This window comes from Carcharhinus amblyrhynchos, chromosome 7 (assembly GCF_965287045.1).
Source record: "Carcharhinus amblyrhynchos chromosome 7, sCarAmb.v2.hapA, whole genome shotgun sequence".
In the NCBI taxonomy this organism is placed as follows: domain Eukaryota; kingdom Metazoa; phylum Chordata; class Chondrichthyes; order Carcharhiniformes; family Carcharhinidae; genus Carcharhinus; species Carcharhinus amblyrhynchos.
In genome coordinates this window covers 49,809,372-49,827,500 of record NC_137330.1, presented here as the reverse complement: position 1 = coordinate 49,827,500, position 18,129 = coordinate 49,809,372, and the positions used below count along the sequence as shown (strand labels likewise).

The 18,129-nt window shown below is 40.9% G+C and overlaps 1 protein-coding gene across 2 annotated transcripts in view; it reads left to right on the top strand.

The window, feature by feature from the left end:
• The first annotated feature begins 1,689 nt into the window (after positions 1-1,689).
• The window catches only part of LOC145344929 (dihydropyrimidinase-related protein 5-like), a 61,147-nt gene continuing 44,707 nt past the window's right edge, over positions 1,690-18,129 (top strand). For both annotated transcript variants that reach the window (XM_080192260.1, XM_080192261.1), the window contains exons 1-4: positions 1,690-2,140; positions 13,641-13,799; positions 15,410-15,589; positions 15,877-15,945. In XM_080192260.1, the coding sequence (XP_080048386.1) occupies positions 1,880-2,140; positions 13,641-13,799; positions 15,410-15,589; positions 15,877-15,945 (669 nt within the window). In that variant the 5' untranslated portion in view covers positions 1,690-1,879. The remainder of the gene's footprint in view (positions 2,141-13,640; positions 13,800-15,409; positions 15,590-15,876; positions 15,946-18,129) is intronic.

Genomic DNA, 18,129 nt, shown 5'->3' with positions numbered 1-18,129 from the left:
TTCCCACAGTGCAATATATCAATTCCTCGCATCCATTACTACCGTAGGCCTCTAGGCAAAAAGGACAAATATGTAACATATTACACCACTGCTTTAAAATAATACACGGTATTACTTTAGAACACTAACTTTGCATTTGAATGAATCAAGTCATGCTGGCTGCAAAGGGCATTAAGGAATAGACTGTTCTGGCTTGTGTACGCCTTGGAGCGTAAGAGTTGTAAATCTACTATTTAAATTAGCTGCTCCTCAACTTTGGACTCCATTTCGATTTTTGATCTCTTGATCTTTAGTCACGTGATGAAGAGGAGGCAGACTTTTCTGTGGGTCTTTACCTGACATAGTAAGAAGTCTCACAACATCAGGTTAAAGTCCAACAGGTTTATTTGGTAGCAAAAGCCACTAGCTTTTCCAGCGCTGGCTGCTCCTTCCTCAGGTAAGTGGGAGTTCTGTTCACAAACAGGGCACATAAAAACACAAACTCAATTTACAAAATAATCAGCGACACATTTTAATATCTGCAAGACCTTAAGGAATGGATGGATTTTGGGTCTAATTCCCATTGTCTTTACCTGAGTCTAGCCAGGACAGCCACCCACAGTTCCAGGCAGGATTTAGTCTGCGACATGGTTGTACCAGCTGTCTTCCTCTCTTAGCTTTGTCCATACCTGTTGACCCTGAAGAAAGAGTACACAATGTCCATCTGAATACTTGACGTTTTCCGCCGTGGGTACTACAGGCGTTGATGTGTGTATAGTTGACTTGGTGGAAACATAATCTGTTGTTTCATTTGACTATGATTTACATGTGCCGTTCCAAAAAGCGTTCACTTTTCTTACATTTTCGCGTGAGTGACACTGAAGCAACCCAGTGTATATTTATGGGTGGCTTCGAAAAAGCAATGAGGAATAAGACTCAGCAGTCAACTTGGTGATCAGCACAGGTGGAGATGGACGGGCATCACGCGAAATGAAGATGTGCAATCCAAGGTACACGGATCAGCGACACATTTTAATATCTGCAAGACCTTAACGAATGGATGGATTTTCGGTCTAATTCCCGTGGTTTATAGATATTGTATGTGACAACCCACCTCAATTGCATGTTAAATAGGAAAAAGTAACAACCCTCCTTAATCGTGATATCCTGTAGGGGGATTTACATTCAAAAATGTCTTCCTTTGAGAAGATGTGAGAAGCAGCTGAACTCAGAAACATGGACAACTGAAAACTGTTGGTGTGCGAGTCGAGGGATCGTAATGTAATTAAGAACGTATTTCAGTTGAAAGTTGCATCAAACATAATTTTAAAAAAATACAAAGTTGGCGGTATTATTTGGCAATTGATCTGTGCGATATCGCAAACAGCAAAAAAAATGAGAGCGGTCAGCGTTGCTGTAACAGAGTGGATGAAGCTGAAACAATGCTGTGCGATGCTCGCTCTAGCGCTTTCCCTGGACCTGAGACAGGATTCCAGGACCACGCCAGTATGGCGCAGTGCGAATTGGGAGCTGGAGTCCGCTGGCCCGGTCTGCGTCCGTGTGTCGAGAGGGGGCGAGGACTACAACTCCCAGAGTGCACCGCGCGGCGCTGTCCGCTGGCTCCCTCCTTGCGGATTGGCTGACGGGCGACAATCGCGCGATCCGGGCGGTGGGGGGGTGCGCGGTTGCCACTTGCCAACGGTCGCCGAGGCGAGAGGACGGACAGGGAGTGATCGGGGTTTTCCTGCAGCTCAAATATTAATCAGAAGAAGGGAAGCCTCCCCCTCTCCCCTTCTCATCCCCACACAACCGAATTGTCATTAACCGGGTTAGCGGGCAGGAGCTTGTGTTTAGCGGTGTGAGTTTGGGGAGGGGGGGGGGGAAGCTTTGTTGGAGAACAATGCACGCGAGCGCCAGCGCCCTGCGGACCCTCATCAAGGGGGGCCGGGTGGTCAACGATGACTGCACCCAGGAGGCCGACGTCTACATCGAGAACGGAGTCATCCAGCTGGTCGGCCGGGAGCTCATGATCCCCGGCGGGGCCAAAGTCATCGACGCCACCGGCAAGCTGGTCATGCCGGGTGGCATCGATACGAGCACCCACTTCCAGGAGACCTTCATGAACGTGACCTCGGTGGACGACTACTACCACGGCACCAAGGTAAGAGGAGGAGGCAGTGAACCCCCGAGTATTGCATCCAAAAGAAAAACACTCCATCTCTGCTCCCACAAGGAAACTTCGGGCACCGTTGAGTGGCGGTGGGGTGGGGTGGGGGGGGAGTGCCGGGAGGAGAGAGGAGGACCTGCCAACTCCACCGTTAGTTCACCCGGTATTAATTCGAAGCTCTCGGTTCGCCCCCTCCCCCCGGCCACTTTCCAGCTTTTGTTGACCAGCTCTCCGCCGATTTCACCGGCTTGCTGGGTGGAGCCGACCACAGTTCATCTGACAATGATAGTGGGGGAGGGGGCTGAAGGAGAGCAGGTGGATTGAGTGGGAGAAGGATCATATTGGCAAAGGAAGTGAATGCAGTGCTTTGGGGAAATGTGGTTGGATTTGAGGATGCAACCAATCTTATGCGGGAAGAGGAGGCGTGAGTAATAGTTTTTACTTCCATTTCCCCCCCTCACCCCATTTTAGTTGTCTGCATCCGACTGGAGAAGTAAGTTCACACTTTCGATGGTGATGAGCACAAGGGATGCAATGTTGTGTCGTGGAGAGAGGTTCATTTATGCTGTGCCATTTTGTATCAGTGTGACACGTAACTGCAGTCTTATATAAAAAAGCGTACGCATATTGTATTTTCATAGGTTGCATTGATTTAGATGCTTTAAAAGGCGCACATTACACGTCGATTTTTGAAGATTTACGAGGAGCCAGTTGTCAGGAATTACGTTGCTTATGTGATCAGTTTTCATTTGGGAAGAAATGGTGTTTTTTTTGCTCTGCGAAAGCCTTTGTTCTGTTTCTTGGACTAGTTCATAAATGATGCAAGTAAACCTTCATAGATCTTTTTAAAACTTGCTCTTGAACGGATGAACTAAGATGGGCATCTGTGATAATCTTGTGATGGAAAAGATCAAAAGTCAGAACATTATTTACACGTTTGAAGCAATTTTATCTGCTGGGTCATTTCTTTCAGCCAAGAATGGATGTTGGAACCCTTGAATCAGACTATTGTTAATACAGATGAGATATAAACTATTTATTTGAACTTGGCTTACTTTGGAAAAAGTCCTTAACATTCGAAGAAACTTCAGATTATAGCATGACCACCAATGACAATGTTGAATCCAAAAAAAAAGGATCTAAATGAGTTCACCTGGGTGCACGGTAACACAGTAGTAGGCACTGCTGCCTCACAGTGCCAAGAACCCAGGTTTGATTCCAGGCTAGGGTCACTGTCTGTGTGGAGTCTGCATGTTCTCCCTGTGTCTGTGTGGGTTTCCCCCGAATGCTCCAGTTTCCTCCCTCACTTTGAAAGACATGCTGGTTACGTGCATTGGCCATGCTAAATTCTCCTTCAGTGTACCTGAACAGGAGCCGGAGTGTGGCAACTAGGGGATTTTCACAATTGCGGTGTTAATGTAAGCCTAGCTGTGATACTAAAATAAATTTTAAACGGACTGATTCCTAGGTTCTCCAAACTGATTCCTGGGATGGCATGATTGTATGAGAAGAGGTTGGGTCTGCTAGGTGGTATTCACTGGAATTTAGAAGAATGAGAGGGGGTCTCATTGCGACAAATAAAATTTTGACAGGGCTGGACAGACTGGATGCTGGGGTGTTATTTCCTCTCTCAGGGAGAGAGGTCTAGAACCAGCATTCAACATTGATCAGTAGAGCTGTTAATGGGAGGTCACGTCTGACCAATTTGACTGAATTTTTCAATTGGTGACCAGGTGTGTCAATGAGGGCAATGCATTTGGCGTAGTCAACTTGGACTTCAGCAAGGCTTTTGATAAAGTCCCACATGGAGACTGATAGAGAAGGTAAGAGTCCATGAAATCCAAGGAAATTTGGCAGATTGGATTCAGAATTGGTTGAGTGACAGGAAATAGAGGGTGATGGTCGAGGGATGGTTTTCAGTCTGGAAGCCTGTGTCTGTTGGGGTCCCACAGGGATCGGTGTTTGGGCCCTTGCGGTTATGTAAATGATTTAGACTTGAATGTAGGGGAGTTGGTCAGTAAGTTCATGGATAATACAAAAATAGGTGGGGTGCTAAGTAGTGAAGAGCTTAGCCTTAGAAATTAGAAAGATATATATGGACTGGTCAGATGGGCTGACAGGTGGCAAATAGAATTCAGTCCAGATTTGTCAGGACAAACAAGGCAAGGGGATACACAATGAATGGAAGCATTGGAGACAGCATGGTGTGAATGTACACCAACCTCTTAAGATAGCAGGACAGGTGGATAAAGTGGTTTAGAAGGCATATGGTATATTTGTCTTTATTAGCTGAGGTATAGAGTTTGAGCAGGAAGAACATAAGAAATGGGAGCAAGAGTAGGCCATCTAGCCCTTCGAGCCTGCCCCGCCATTCAGTAAGATGATGGCTAATCTGAAGTGGATCAGTTCCACTTTCCCACTTTCTCCCCATAACCCTTAATTCCCTTGTCTGTCCAAAACCTGTCTATCCATGACTTAAATATATTTAGCGAGGTAGTCTCCACCACTTCAACGGGCAGAGAATTCCAGAGATTCATCACCCTTTGAGTGAAGAAGTTCCTCCTCAACTCCATTCTAAACTGCTCCCCCCCCCATTATCTTGAGGCTGTGCCCTCTAGTCCTGCTGTCCTTTCTGAGCGGGAAGAATCTCTCTACCTCTACCCTATCCATTCCTTTCATTATCTTATACATCTCTATAAGATCCCCCTTCATCCTTCTAAACTCCCACGAGTACAGACCCAGTCTATTTAGTCTTTCTTCATAGTCCAAACCCCTCATCTCCGGTATCAGCCTAGTGAACCTCCTCTGCACTCCCTCCAAGGCCAAAATATCCTTGCGCAAGTGCAGCAACCAAAACTGCACACAGTACTCCAGCTGCAGCCTCACCAGTACCCTGTACAGTTGCAGCAAGACCTCCCTACTTTTATATTCTATCCCCCTCGCTATAAAGGCCAGCATTCCATTAGCCTTCTTGATCACCTGCTGCACCTGCAGACTGGGTTTTTGCGACTCGTGCACAAGGACCCCCAGGTCCCTCTGCACCATAGCATGCTGCAGCTTTTCGCTCTTTAAATAGTAATCCCTCCTACTATTATTTCTGCCAAAGTGGATAACCTCACACTTGCTAACATTGTACTCCATCTGCCAGGTCCTCGCTCACTCGCTCAGCCTATCCAGATCCCTCTGCAGACTTTCCACACCCTCCGCGCAATTTGCTTTTCCACTCATCTTTGTGTCATCAGCAAATTTCGTCACCCTACACTCAGCCCCCTCCTCCAGATCATCTATGTAAATGGTAAATAGCTGAGGCCCCAGCACCGATCCCTGCGGCACTCCACTAGTCACCAACCGCCAACCAGAATAGCACCCATTGATACCAACTCTCTGCCTCCTATTAGACAAGATTGTGCTGCAATTGTATAAAATATTGGTTAAGCCACAGCCATTGCGTGCACTTCTGGAATCCAAATTATAGGAAGGATGTGATAGTACTGGAAAGGGTGCAGAAGAGATTTGTCAGGATGTTATCAGGGCTGAAGAGTTTTAATTATGAAGAAAGACCGGATAGACTGGGTTGTTTTCCTTGGACAGAGGAGACTGAGGTGTATAAAATTGAGGCATAGATAGAGTAGACAGTAAGAAACTTTTCACCTTGGCAGAGAGATCAATGACTGAAGACATAGTTTTAAGGTGAAGAGCAGAAGATTTAGACTGGGTGTAAGGAAAAACTTTTTCGCCCTGTGGGTGGTGGGAGTCTGGAATTCACTACCCGAAAGGGTGGTGGAGGCAGAGACTGTCACGACATTAAAGCAGTATTTAGATGTGCACTTAAATACCAAGGCATACAAGACTATAGACCAAGTGCTGGATAATGGAATTAGAATAGTTAGGTTGTTTTGACTCATGCAGATACGATGGGCTGAAGGGCCTTTTCTGTGCTATAGATCTCTAGACTCCAAGACATACTTGTTAGCTAATATAAATGTGTCTTTTCATAGCAAATTGAGAAGCTGCCTTCTGTTAGACCTGAGTCACTAAATACTGATGGTGTTTTAAATTATTTATTCTTCAAGCCTGAAAGTTTTTCTCAAGTGTCACACAGCCATCAAATACATTGCTCAGATATTCAGGGTCTAATTGTAAATTCAGTCTTTCTGGTGCCAAGTAACAAAGTTATTGCATCAAAACAGTGGGCAAAACTTTCAACTCAAGACAGGAAATGGGCAGCTCATATATACCCCATCCAATTTTCCTTCCAGTGAAGTAAGTACCAGGAAAGTTAGGCAGATTATATAACAAGAATTTTTACGCTGCTGGCAGGTATGCAATTGTTAATGTGGCAAATAAATCATGAAAATGTTTTAATTGGAGTTGATCTTCATACTGCTGAATATCAAACCGTTGATAAATTTATTAAAATTTTACCATGTAACTACTGCACTTTGGTTTATTTTTTAATAATCAGGAGGATTAGAGAGGCAGTTAAGTATTTGACTGGGATGCACTGCTCACATAGATGAGCTGGAAATCATTTTGTATATGACTATCATCAGCATCCTTTAAAGAATTACTGAACTGATAATGTTTCTGGAAGGGATCAGGCAAAGGGGCAGTTCCATCTGCCATATTCTACCCAAGAATTAACTGGCATTTGATTGTGATGTGCCTAGCAATGCTATTGTGTCAAGAAACTATATTTCAAAGGGTTCAATATGAGCAAAATTTACAAAATGAAACACTGATCTTATTTATTTTGTGTATTTTGACTTCTTAAAAATTCATTTTGGTGGTGATGTTTGTTTAGATCATCAAAGGTTGTGGTTCATCAGTCTACATATTAGAGTACTCTAATGGTGGTAAATATGATCTTTTCTAATTGAATCTTCCTAGTCCTATTTCTATTCAGTAAAATACTTCAAAAAAAGCTGTTTAATCAAGACGTTGTTTCAGTCCATAAAATGGCCACGAGGTTCACATTGTTTATGCTGCTTGGAATGCCTGGCATGTTCATTCTTGTTGCTGGTAGAGGGCAGAAACTGTAGGATGTACAGTTACTGAAATATCAGAAACAATAACTACAGTGTAATTGTATCTGCTATGTGTTCTCAAAAGAATCGTTTTCAACAAATTGATCTGATATGCATTGGTTGATCTGAGGGGGATAGAAATCAGCCAACTGTTTTCTTTTGTCAGAGTTGAGTAGCTTGGCCAGGATATATCTGCCAACCAGACCACGAAAATCCCCAGCCAAATGCTGTATTTGCATAACCAAGTGGATAGGATTGGGGTAAACATGATTTACAACTCTCATTTAATGGTATCGATATTGATTTGAATTCATCATTGATGTTAAAATTATAGATCGGCCCCTGAAAATGTCTTAGGGACATATCACCCAATTCTAATAGTTTAATTTCTGCTTTAAAAGAAGCTGTCAGAAATTAAAATGAACGTTGAGCAGGGCTGCAGAGCCATCTTGAGTGGTTTATGATGTCGTCATGATGCAGTTTACCCTTGCTCTTTAGCCTACTTTTCCAATCCTTAGAGCAATTAGGTAGAGACAATGTACCAATTTTACTCAATTGTTAATCTCTAAGATCAGTAGTGAGCATGTGAATTTTCCATTTGTTCGTTTAATGCTAATTCTGCAGGTCAGAAATAAAACTCCAGGCAGGGATGATCCAGAAAAGTCTGGCATGAAGGCAGCAGCAGTGTTGAAAAAATATTGAGCAATAAATAGATCAAAGGAAAGAAGGTTAAAGTAAATGAAAGTTTAAAAAATGCATTTGTTTCTCATTTGTGACCAGTAAGCTGAGAGATTTTCATAATGGGAAATATTCCTCTGTTTTTGCCTGCTTGTTCTCAGTATTCCTGGTCCGCTTGTGCTACAATGAGGCAGAATTTACTTTGCCATACTCTGCCCTAACAATTAGTTTTAGCTCCAAATTCATCCCTGATGGTGTAATATTGCTGGGATCCTTGGACCTATGTGGGAGATTGCCCATAATTCTGCACAAAAGGACAGGCTTTTGATGTTGCTCTGTATGCAGTCTAAATGGGTTTAAAATGATCAAACTTGAAGAGACAAAAAACAGATTTCACTTGAAACTGATTTGAACAGAGTCCCAGAGATCTGAAACCCCTGTGCAAATCCATTGTTATCCAGTAATAGTGTATTTGAACATTCATTGAAGGTTAGCTCTTATGGTAAGATATGCTATCTATGATCGTTCAAATACATTATAGTTTGACATACTCTGGCAGTTTTATTTTGTTTCCACTTGAGATATTTTCTGTTCCCTTTTTTTTGGCCCTGATGCATGAGGGAAAATGATTTGCCTTCTCTTCCTGCACCTGCAAACCACCAACAGTTTTCTAACAATAGCAAAGTACCCCCTCCCCACCTTGCAGTGGGGAAAGTACTGAGCTCTTTGTGATCCTACTTACCATAATGGTATTTTTTGACATTTGCTTTCACTATGTCATGGCTGTCTTTGTTCCAGTGTATGTATGGAGTTTTATTTTGGTTTATTTGTCATTAAGAAATTGAAGGTGCAGTTGCAAGTTACTTCAGCTTATATTTGATATACTTTTTTACACAGGCCCAATTGTATAGTACAATGTTTTGTGATAATGTACAAGCTTGTCTCTGTAGTTTTTATTTCACCAGGGGAAGGGAATGAAAAAAATGGGGTAATTTGTCACTTTCTAATGAAATTATTATGGACTAAGAAACAAAACCTCTCTAGAAATGTTTTTTTGTTGTTAGCAGATTGGGTAGAGCAAAGAGATCATTTTTGAACAGACAAGAGAATTCTGTTCTACTTTGATAGCAATCTGGCTGCCTTTTAACAAAGGTTCACTTCTATTCTAGTCATTAAATAGCTGTCAGCTGCCTTCTATTGTAAGAGGGGCAGTACTTCAATGAATGGAGAGGTTGATGACAGCAACTAAATTTTTAAAAAAAGGGCTTCACCTCCTTATTTTTATATAAGTTGATCTGGTTTTCTGGTGAACCTTAGTAATGTTAATTAAAAATATGTGTAATTTATTAATTTGGTTTTCTTGTGCTATGTAATATTAGCTGGAAACCTGAAACAGTGTGAGCTTGTTTGTTTTCAAGCTAACCTGAACTGCTTACCTTAAAACAATAATCGTGATGATACAGTTAGCAGCATATTAGTGGTTCAGTTACCTGTGACATCTTAAAATATAGTTTGTGTTTTCCATTGCAAACATTCCACCTGTGATATGTATTAGATTGTAGAACATTTTGTTAATGACAAATCAGCACTTTGGTCATTCAATATTCTTTTTAAAGTGTAAAATTTTGAAAGTTACACAAGGTTCTTCAGTAGAATAATGAAAAAAAACTGGATAAGAAACCTTTTTGCTTATTAAAATTAAATATTACTGAAAAAAGACATGCTGTTGAAGCTTTTCTTCTTGCACTATCAGCAAAGATGCAAGAATACTACATCTAAAAGGAAACAATTTATACTGCCTAGAAAAAAGGGGCACTAAATGGTTGGCAAGCCTGCTCATTTTGGTCAACAATTTGCCACATAAGGAGCTATTCTTCCCATGCTTTTGCTTTTTTAAAAAAAGGTGCAATGTCCTTTCTTTGCAGAGGACAGGTCCCTACATAAGATTATATGTAGCTTCTCGCAAGTGTAAATGTGCTACATCGCAAGTTTTCCTGATAATCTTAATTTGATTGTCAGTGTAATTCTTGGCACACTCTGGGTGGTCAGCAAGTGCTGTCCACTCAAGAATCATGTCCAACATTAGACGCATATCAACAGACTCAAGAATAACTTCTTCTCTGCTGTCATCAGATTAAGCTTATCGTTCTCTTCACCCTATCTGAAACTTCAACACTATATTCTGCACCACCCTGTCCTTTCCTTTTCCCTTATGTACTTTATGAACAGTATGTTTTCCCTATATAGTGCACATACTTTCACTGTATCCCAGTACATGTGACAATAATAAATCAAAACATAATGTTCTGAGTTTTGCAAGCACGGGTTGGTTGAATACGGTTAACACTCTTCCTATTACAAACATCTCAAGGGATGTGCTGTTTGAGACACTCCACCAGTCATTGGGATGCTCAGCCTACATACCTGACATCACACTGGCATGAAAATTCATTTACCACATTATTTATTTGTGTGGTAAATTGCATGTCTTTTTGGCTTGAAGGCAGCATCCTGTTAGTGGAAAACACCACTTGTGTTGCCTCTGCATAGTGGCAGGGTGAAACCTGTTTTCATTTATTGTTCAAATTTACGTATGAGGCTAAGGAATAAATGTGGAGTGCATGGAGGGGGCACAAGGAATATGAGGTGGCATGGGGGTAGGGAGCCAGAAGATGAGTTGGGAATATTAGGGGACTTGAGTTGGGAGTGAGATTTTGAGGTCCTGACATTCATCAGTAAAATTGGGCCAATGTCAAGACAGGTGTCCCAGCCTGCAAGCATAGCCATCTGCCTGCCTGTGTTGTCACCTTGGGCCTGCCTCTATAGTCAGTGGGCCCAACTCCATCCTGCCCAATGTCCCCAGGAAAAAAAAAGGCAGACTGGAGTCTTTTTAAAGGAAACAAACCGATCTGCCGGGTTGAGAGCTTTCCTGACTTAACCTTACCACCAATTCCATGAAAATCCATCCCAGAATTTTGATTCTGGGGTTTCAGCACTATAGGGTTATCACTCATCTCACCTTCAAGGCAATTGTGCTGTTCGCTTTGAATTACTTAATTTTGTTTTGATACTTCGTCATTTGAATTTCTTCATGAAATGTCAATCTTCCATTGTTGCTTTAAATTCTATTTTTAACCAAGTTAATGCTCTCTCTCAGTTGAAGCCTGATTTGCTCGAAAGGTTGAGCCACAGAACTCTGAAATGGTTGGCATGGTACTTCTAAAAGGAATAGCAGTTTTAAAAGGAAACCTAATTCTGTGATTTTGTTGAAAGTACAGTAAAACTGAGAGCTGTTCATTAAACAGTGCTGAAATGTGTGCACATTAACTGAGGGCAGATGGAATTTACGACTCTCCTAGGATAACATGGCTGGATTTTCATCTTTTAGGTAGAGCCATAAATTAAAGTGAAAGACTTTGTGCGTGGAATCTAACCCGAAGTGTAATTCCATGTTGTGCTTTTTGAGGTGTTCGGTCTAAATTTTGTGTAGCTGCACTAACTAGTAAAATGTTTTTTTGCAATTTTGTTATGTGCTTTTTTTATTCATTCATGAGATGCCGACTTTGCTGGCCAGGCCAGCATTTTTGCCCTCCCTAACTCCCCTTAAGAAGGTACTGGTGAGCTACCTTCTTGAACCATTGCAGTTCACGCAATATAGGTACACCCAAATTGCTGTCCCTGGATTTTAATCCAAGATTTTGTTCACATAACCTTTTCGTTAGCTTTTTGTGAACAGATGTTTAAAAAAAAGCATATGAGTCTGGCAAAGCTTAAGTTCTTGAATTTTAACAGCCAACAGAGACAAATATAAATAGAATATATCACTATCAACAATTCATTTGTAAATTTGATTTTTATAGATTGCTTTCCGGTTTGCAAAGTCTACGTTTTAGTGTCTTATCTGGTGCAGGAGAAATGGAGATAGGATTTCAAATTCAGATTAACATATAAGGCACAAATAGCTTTCTGTATTTATTTTTATTTGTGAACTGTCAGGCATTAGGCTTTTTATCTTTTTGAAATGTTGGAAGGATTACATCACCATAACACACTACTGGAGCAATTAAAATGCTTTGTTAAATGAACAACGTTTGAGATCACTGACTATTCTTGCACATGTAAAAGCTGCTGTGTAGCAGTGAAGTTCCACAAATCAATCAGATAAATTCCTAGTTCAACTGTTGTTTTATGTGATGACAATGGTTGAGAGAGGAATGTTGGCCAAGGCTCCTAGAGAAAATGTGTGAATAGTAACATCACGCTATAGGGACCTCTGTTTAATGTCAAGCTTTATGCAAGTTTAAGTGATGTGTATATAATCTGCGTTTTAGCATGTTTGACAGAACAGCAAATGTTGAGCAAAAGCGCAGTTAAATTATGTTGGTGCAGATTCAACTTTAATGTTTCTTGATAATACAGATCTCAATACTTTTTCCAATTTTGGAGTGCTGTCTAATGCAGATCTTAATTTAGCTATGAACCCTAATTCACTTCTGAGTCTAAGAATATTAGCCTTTCTTGTTTGCTTTAGTACTACATACAGAATTGTGTATCTGGATTGTTTGTAGAATTTTGTTGTGGTTTGTGTAAACCATGTTTCTAGAAGTGGTGATGGCAAGGAGGGAAATATTTCATCCATTTCAATTGCAAGTGCCCTGCTGCCTCTTCATAGATACCAAATAATTTCTGGGGAAATAGGAAGGAGAATGTGTAACATGTAAAATGCAATATTCTCCAGATATCCGAGGTGGCACACAGCCAACTAAATTTGTCAAACTGCAATTTTGTGTAAGTGTAACAAAGCCTTTTTTAAAAAAAAGTGACCAGTTTCGCTTTGTACAGTAGTTGGTTGGAAAAAAAGACATTTGAAAGAGAAAAGTTAAATAATTTTATTCTTGCCCAAAATTACTTAGTTTATTTTTTCAAATTATCTTCCCAATTGCTGCTCTTTATTAATGTAACAGTGATTAGTCCTGAAGACAAAGAATGTAATAATGATTTAGTCTTGTCATTGTTCAAAGGAAATTTAACAGAGCTTTGAAAGCTATGTAGGTGAATCATTATATTAATGTGCCTTAATTCATGGTCTTTTTAGGATTTGCATGAAGAAACAAACCAATCTGTAAACCTAGACAGCAACACATTACGCACAATTAGTGTACTATATAAAATATTTTCTGTTTTACTCCTGGCATGTAGGCATCGCTCTCAATGCTGGAATGTATTGCCCATTTTTAGTGGTTTACTGGCCACTTTTGATAGTCTGTCATATTGGTGTGACACTTTAGTTATATGTAGGTCAAACCAGGTTTTTAATGTGTTCGCGCATATACATGTGTGCATGCGTCACAAATTTCACACCAACATTATATGCTGAATGAAGTCAGGCTTTTTTTCTTATATCACATTGATACAAAATTTGCACAGAGCCAGAGTACAAAGTGTTGAGTGCATTTGTAGACTGGAAGGAAGTGTGCTTGGCAGTAGTAGAGCTGTCTATAAGTGCCGAATCCATGTCATAACTCAACAAGCATATCATAAACAAAAAAAAAATTCTTCAAGGCCTCTGTTAAAGATGATGAAATAGAACCAGTGGAAAACCAGGAACCTCCATTAATAACTAATAGAAATTTATGATTATTAAATATTTGGATTTCCTCTTAGACTATGCATTTTATTGTAAATGTTAAGATGTCTGCCTTAAGTGCATGAAGTGTATTGGTTTTATTGTCCTAAATATGTCCTTATTATTAAATGACACAGTATTAAAAGCTTCTCTTTTTCTTTAGGCTGCTCTGGTTGGAGGAACAACAATGATAATTGGTTATGCATTGCCTGAAAAAGAGATTTCGCTTCTGGAGGCTTATAAAAAGTGTAGGAATCTAGCAGATCCCAAGGTCTGCTGTGACTACTGCCTTCATGTTGGTGTAACTTGGTGGGGACCACAGGTAGGGGTGCATTTTACAGTCTATATTTTTTAGCTTTTGAAAAAAATGTTTTTGCCTGTTTATTTGGCTGCCCTTCATTTTGGGAAGCAAAGCTAATGCTGGAAATTAGCCTCAGAATATGAAGATGGACTTCATTCAATGAACAAATGAGAGTATGTGACATGATTAATAGGGAAGTTGAATCATTGGAAAGTAAATGCTGAAGTGGGCTTGGGTCTGTTAATGTAATTAAGTCTTTCCTCTTGACTTGGGATGTAGGAAGAGGCAGCCAACGTCTTGGCTTGGTAACAGTCTTTATTTCAGATATTTGTTGGGTTCAGTGTTTTAAACTAGCGTATCCATATTTCTTTGCATGTTATCTGGGTAATTTGTAGTAAGCTGAGGTACTGAACAGAAAGCTTAACAGTCCTTTCATATGCATTTACGTTAACTTAGAAACCCGAAAAAGACTGGCTTATAGCTGGATATGAGATTTAAGAAATGGGAAGTGACAGATACCAAGAATTAGTCAGACACAGGAAATTCTGCTAGATAAAAAGAAAACCTACATGCAATCCATTTAAAAACAAAAATCACAAAACAGATTCAAGCGATGACAGACCTAGTTTTTCTTTAATACCTAGCAAAATAATGGCGTCAATTTCAGATATAAACTTCAGGATTACCTATACAATCTCAACAACCATAGAAGTTTACAGCATGCAATGAAACCATTCAACCCACGGTGTCTGTATTAGTCCTTTGTTATAGCAATCCAAAAGTAACATCACTGCGCTTTGTTCTCCCCATATTATATATTCTCAATTCAAGATGATCGTCCCAATTTCTTTTAAGAGATGAACTAGTCTCTTCCTGAGCTGTTTCCTTTTACAAAACATTACTTGAAATCCTTAAACCCACTTGGTTTTCTTATTAAAATTTTAAATTGATGTATCCCAATGAAAGAAAATAGTGGACTTATATCTTGAAAGATTCAATCAAATCATCCCTTAATTTTCTAGCTTCCAGAGTTTATAAAAGAAAGAAAATTTTACTGCATTTAAAAGGTTTTGGCAAGACCACATTACCAGTACACTGCATAGTTTTCGTCTCCTTACCTAAGGGAGAATATATTCTTGCACTAAGGCTGCAACAAAGGCTTGCTGGATTGAATCCTGAGATGAGAGGATTGACCTATGAAAAGAGATTGAGTAAAATGGACCTATGTTCTTTGGAGTTTAGATTGAAGTGTACAATTGTTAGAATCTGTCCTGTTAAGCCCTTTGAGTGGCATTTTACCTGACTGGAGAGTTTAAAACTAAGGGCCTCAGGATAGAGGATTGCCCATTTAAGACTGAGATGGGGGAGAAATTTCCTCACTGAGGTTGTTGTGAAGTTTTGGAATTGTCCACCCCAAAGGGCTGTGTCATTGATATACTCAGGACTGTGATCAATAGATTCTTGGATACAAGTGATTATAGACAATGGGCAGAAAGGCAATGTGGAAATTAAGCCAAAATCTTTCTCATGCTCCTATTTCTTTTGCTGTTAATGCTATTGATGAGTTTTAAACAAATATTAATAAAATTAAATACATTTTAGGTCAATTCTTCAATTTTTAAATTATTCAGGTGCAACTTGAAATGGAGGAACTGGTGAAGGAGCACGGAGTGAATTCATTCCAGGCATACATGAGCTATAAAGACCAATACATGCTGCGGGACAATGAGCTTTACCAAGTCTTTCGTGCTTGCAAAAGCCTTGGTGCCATACCTTGTGTCCATGCTGAAAATGGAGAGCTAGTAGCAGAGGTGAATGTTCACATTTAATACAATTGCCATGTCAACAATGAAGAATGTTTGAAAATATACATGAGTAGTATTTGAAGGAATCTTTCAGTTGTTTTTCAGACAAGGCCCAACAGAATTTAAGATTGCATTGAAAGCTTTAATTAACCAATGTTGTGTGTGTTCTATGCGGCTGGACTTCTAGCAGTATTAAAATTAATGCAAGTGAATGAATTGGAATTAAGTATTCTTTCCATCTAATTTAGTTCTGAAGTGAGGATGTGTATAACAATATTTCTTTTGTGTTTCAGGGCGCAAAAGAAGCTCTTGAACTGGGAATCACTGGGCCTGAGGGACTAGACATCAGCAGACCTGAAGAGGTTTGTCCTATCCAAAATGGTTAAGACACATTAAGTGTCTGTTTAAAATGAACTGAAATGATGGGCCCGATTCTCCCAAAAAAATTCGAAGTGCTGAATTGGCGATAAAACTGGTGGAGATCACAGTTTATGTTTCAGTGGGAGTTCAGACTCAAATCTCCCACACTCTGTGCAATGCAGTGGTCACAATCATGAATATCATTAAAAGCTCAGGGGTGGTGCCTATTCATGCTGAGTCTGACAGTTCTGGGCCTCTGTGCGTATGCAGGCTCCAATCTGTGAGCCTCTGGTTTGCTGGCCAGCTTGATCGATCCCCATGCAGACTAGCAGCGAAACTCCCCACCCCCACCAATTGCCCTCTTAGTGATGCCCAAAATAGGCTCTGGCCCTGTCCCCTTGGCACTGCCCAATCCCTGGTGGGCAGTACCCCCAAGCATGTGTACTTCCCCTATGGGCAGTGCTAGGGGGCACAGGCTGGCACTGCCAGGGTGCCCATACCCAGGGGGTGCCACTCTGCTGCCCAGTTTTGCCCCTCCCCCCTTCAATCCAGCAGGGTCTCCCGCTAGTTCCCTGCAAGGGGAGCTCATCTAAATCCCCACTGAAGCGATCCCCTGGTGGGGTGGGAGAAGACTTCGGGACCAGAGAATTCAAGAATTAAATGAAATTTAAATTACATGAGAAACAGATTTAAATGACTTGCCCCCCTTTCCACCGATTTCCAGTGCAGTCCTGACTGTGCTTGCTCTCCGGCTGTGAGAGACAAAAAAGCATCAGGGACGCATGTGTGAACACCGCGAAATGGCTGACATACGCTTCTCCCATCCCAGCACGCCAAAAAACATGTGCGCGGGATGGGAGAATCAGGCCTGATGTTTACAATAAACCTTGTGTGCATTTATAATGTAAGGTTACTTGAATTTCAGGTAAATAGAAACCCGCTCCATAAAATAGTAAGCTTAATAGTGAAAATGTACAGTGATGAAAACAAATAGTCCATGAGGAAGCAATACTGTTGATAAGTTTGAATGATTTATTCCATTCGCCATTTAGGGATTTCTGTCATGTGCCCCTGTTTTATAACCATTGATAATTCATGTAGAGAAAAGCAAGCCTTTGATTGCTTTGGGATCTGAGGAAAGATCACAGGGTGAAGTCAGTTGTTTTACTCACTTGCCCTCCACGCAGCAACAAGTATGAGGAGTTCATGGACTTTGTGGTCACTAAAATTGAGACCATCCAATTAGTTGACTGTACCATTTCCTGTCCTCCTCCTAGCTTATCAGGCCAAACTTGTGCCTCTGCCCTGATAATGAAGTTTGATCTCTGAATTCTCTCCTGTCTTACCTAATGACTTCTTCAAGCTGATCTTGTCAATGAGATCCAACTCTTGCTCCTATGACCCTATTTCCAGTAAACCGCCAGCCACCCAACCCTTTCTGGCCCCCATGCTAGCTAATTCTGCTAATGGTTCTCACTCCTCAATTACTGATCCCGTGCCCATTAAGTCTGCAGCTTTTGCTATCCTCAAAAAATACTTTCACCCCTCTATCTGCGTCTCCAGCCTCCCTTTACTCTCCAAAATCCTTGAACATTTCATCTCTCCAATCTTTCCTTGAATTCAATGTTTGAATCCTTCCAGTGAGGTTTTCACCCTGCCACAGGATGTCAACTGTGATGTTAATATGACCTGATGTGGTACGATGTGTCTGTGACAAAGGTAAATAACCTCAATCAGTCCGCAGCCTCCGACATGGTTGATCTCACAGCTCCAATTCCAACTGGTTCCATTCTGACTCATCCTATTGCAACCTAAGAGTCGGCTTCCATACTGTTGCCTCCCTTGTGCCTCAGGATCTATCCTTTGACACCTCATATTTCCCATCTACATGCTGCTCTTTGGAGACATCCAGGCAGTTTGGAACCTTGGTTTCATATTTGGCTCCCAGGTGAGATTCTAACCACATGTCCATGCCATCACTAACACCACCACTGTAACATAGCCCCGCCTTCGTTCATCTGCTGCTGAAGCTATCTTCCATGCTTTTACTACCTCCAGAATTGGTTATTTCAACATGATTATTTTTCGACATTCTATCCTTTGTAAACTTGGTCATTCAAAATGCTCTAACTCACACCAAGCCTCATTTACCCATATCACCCCTAATTCACACCAAGTCCTACTCA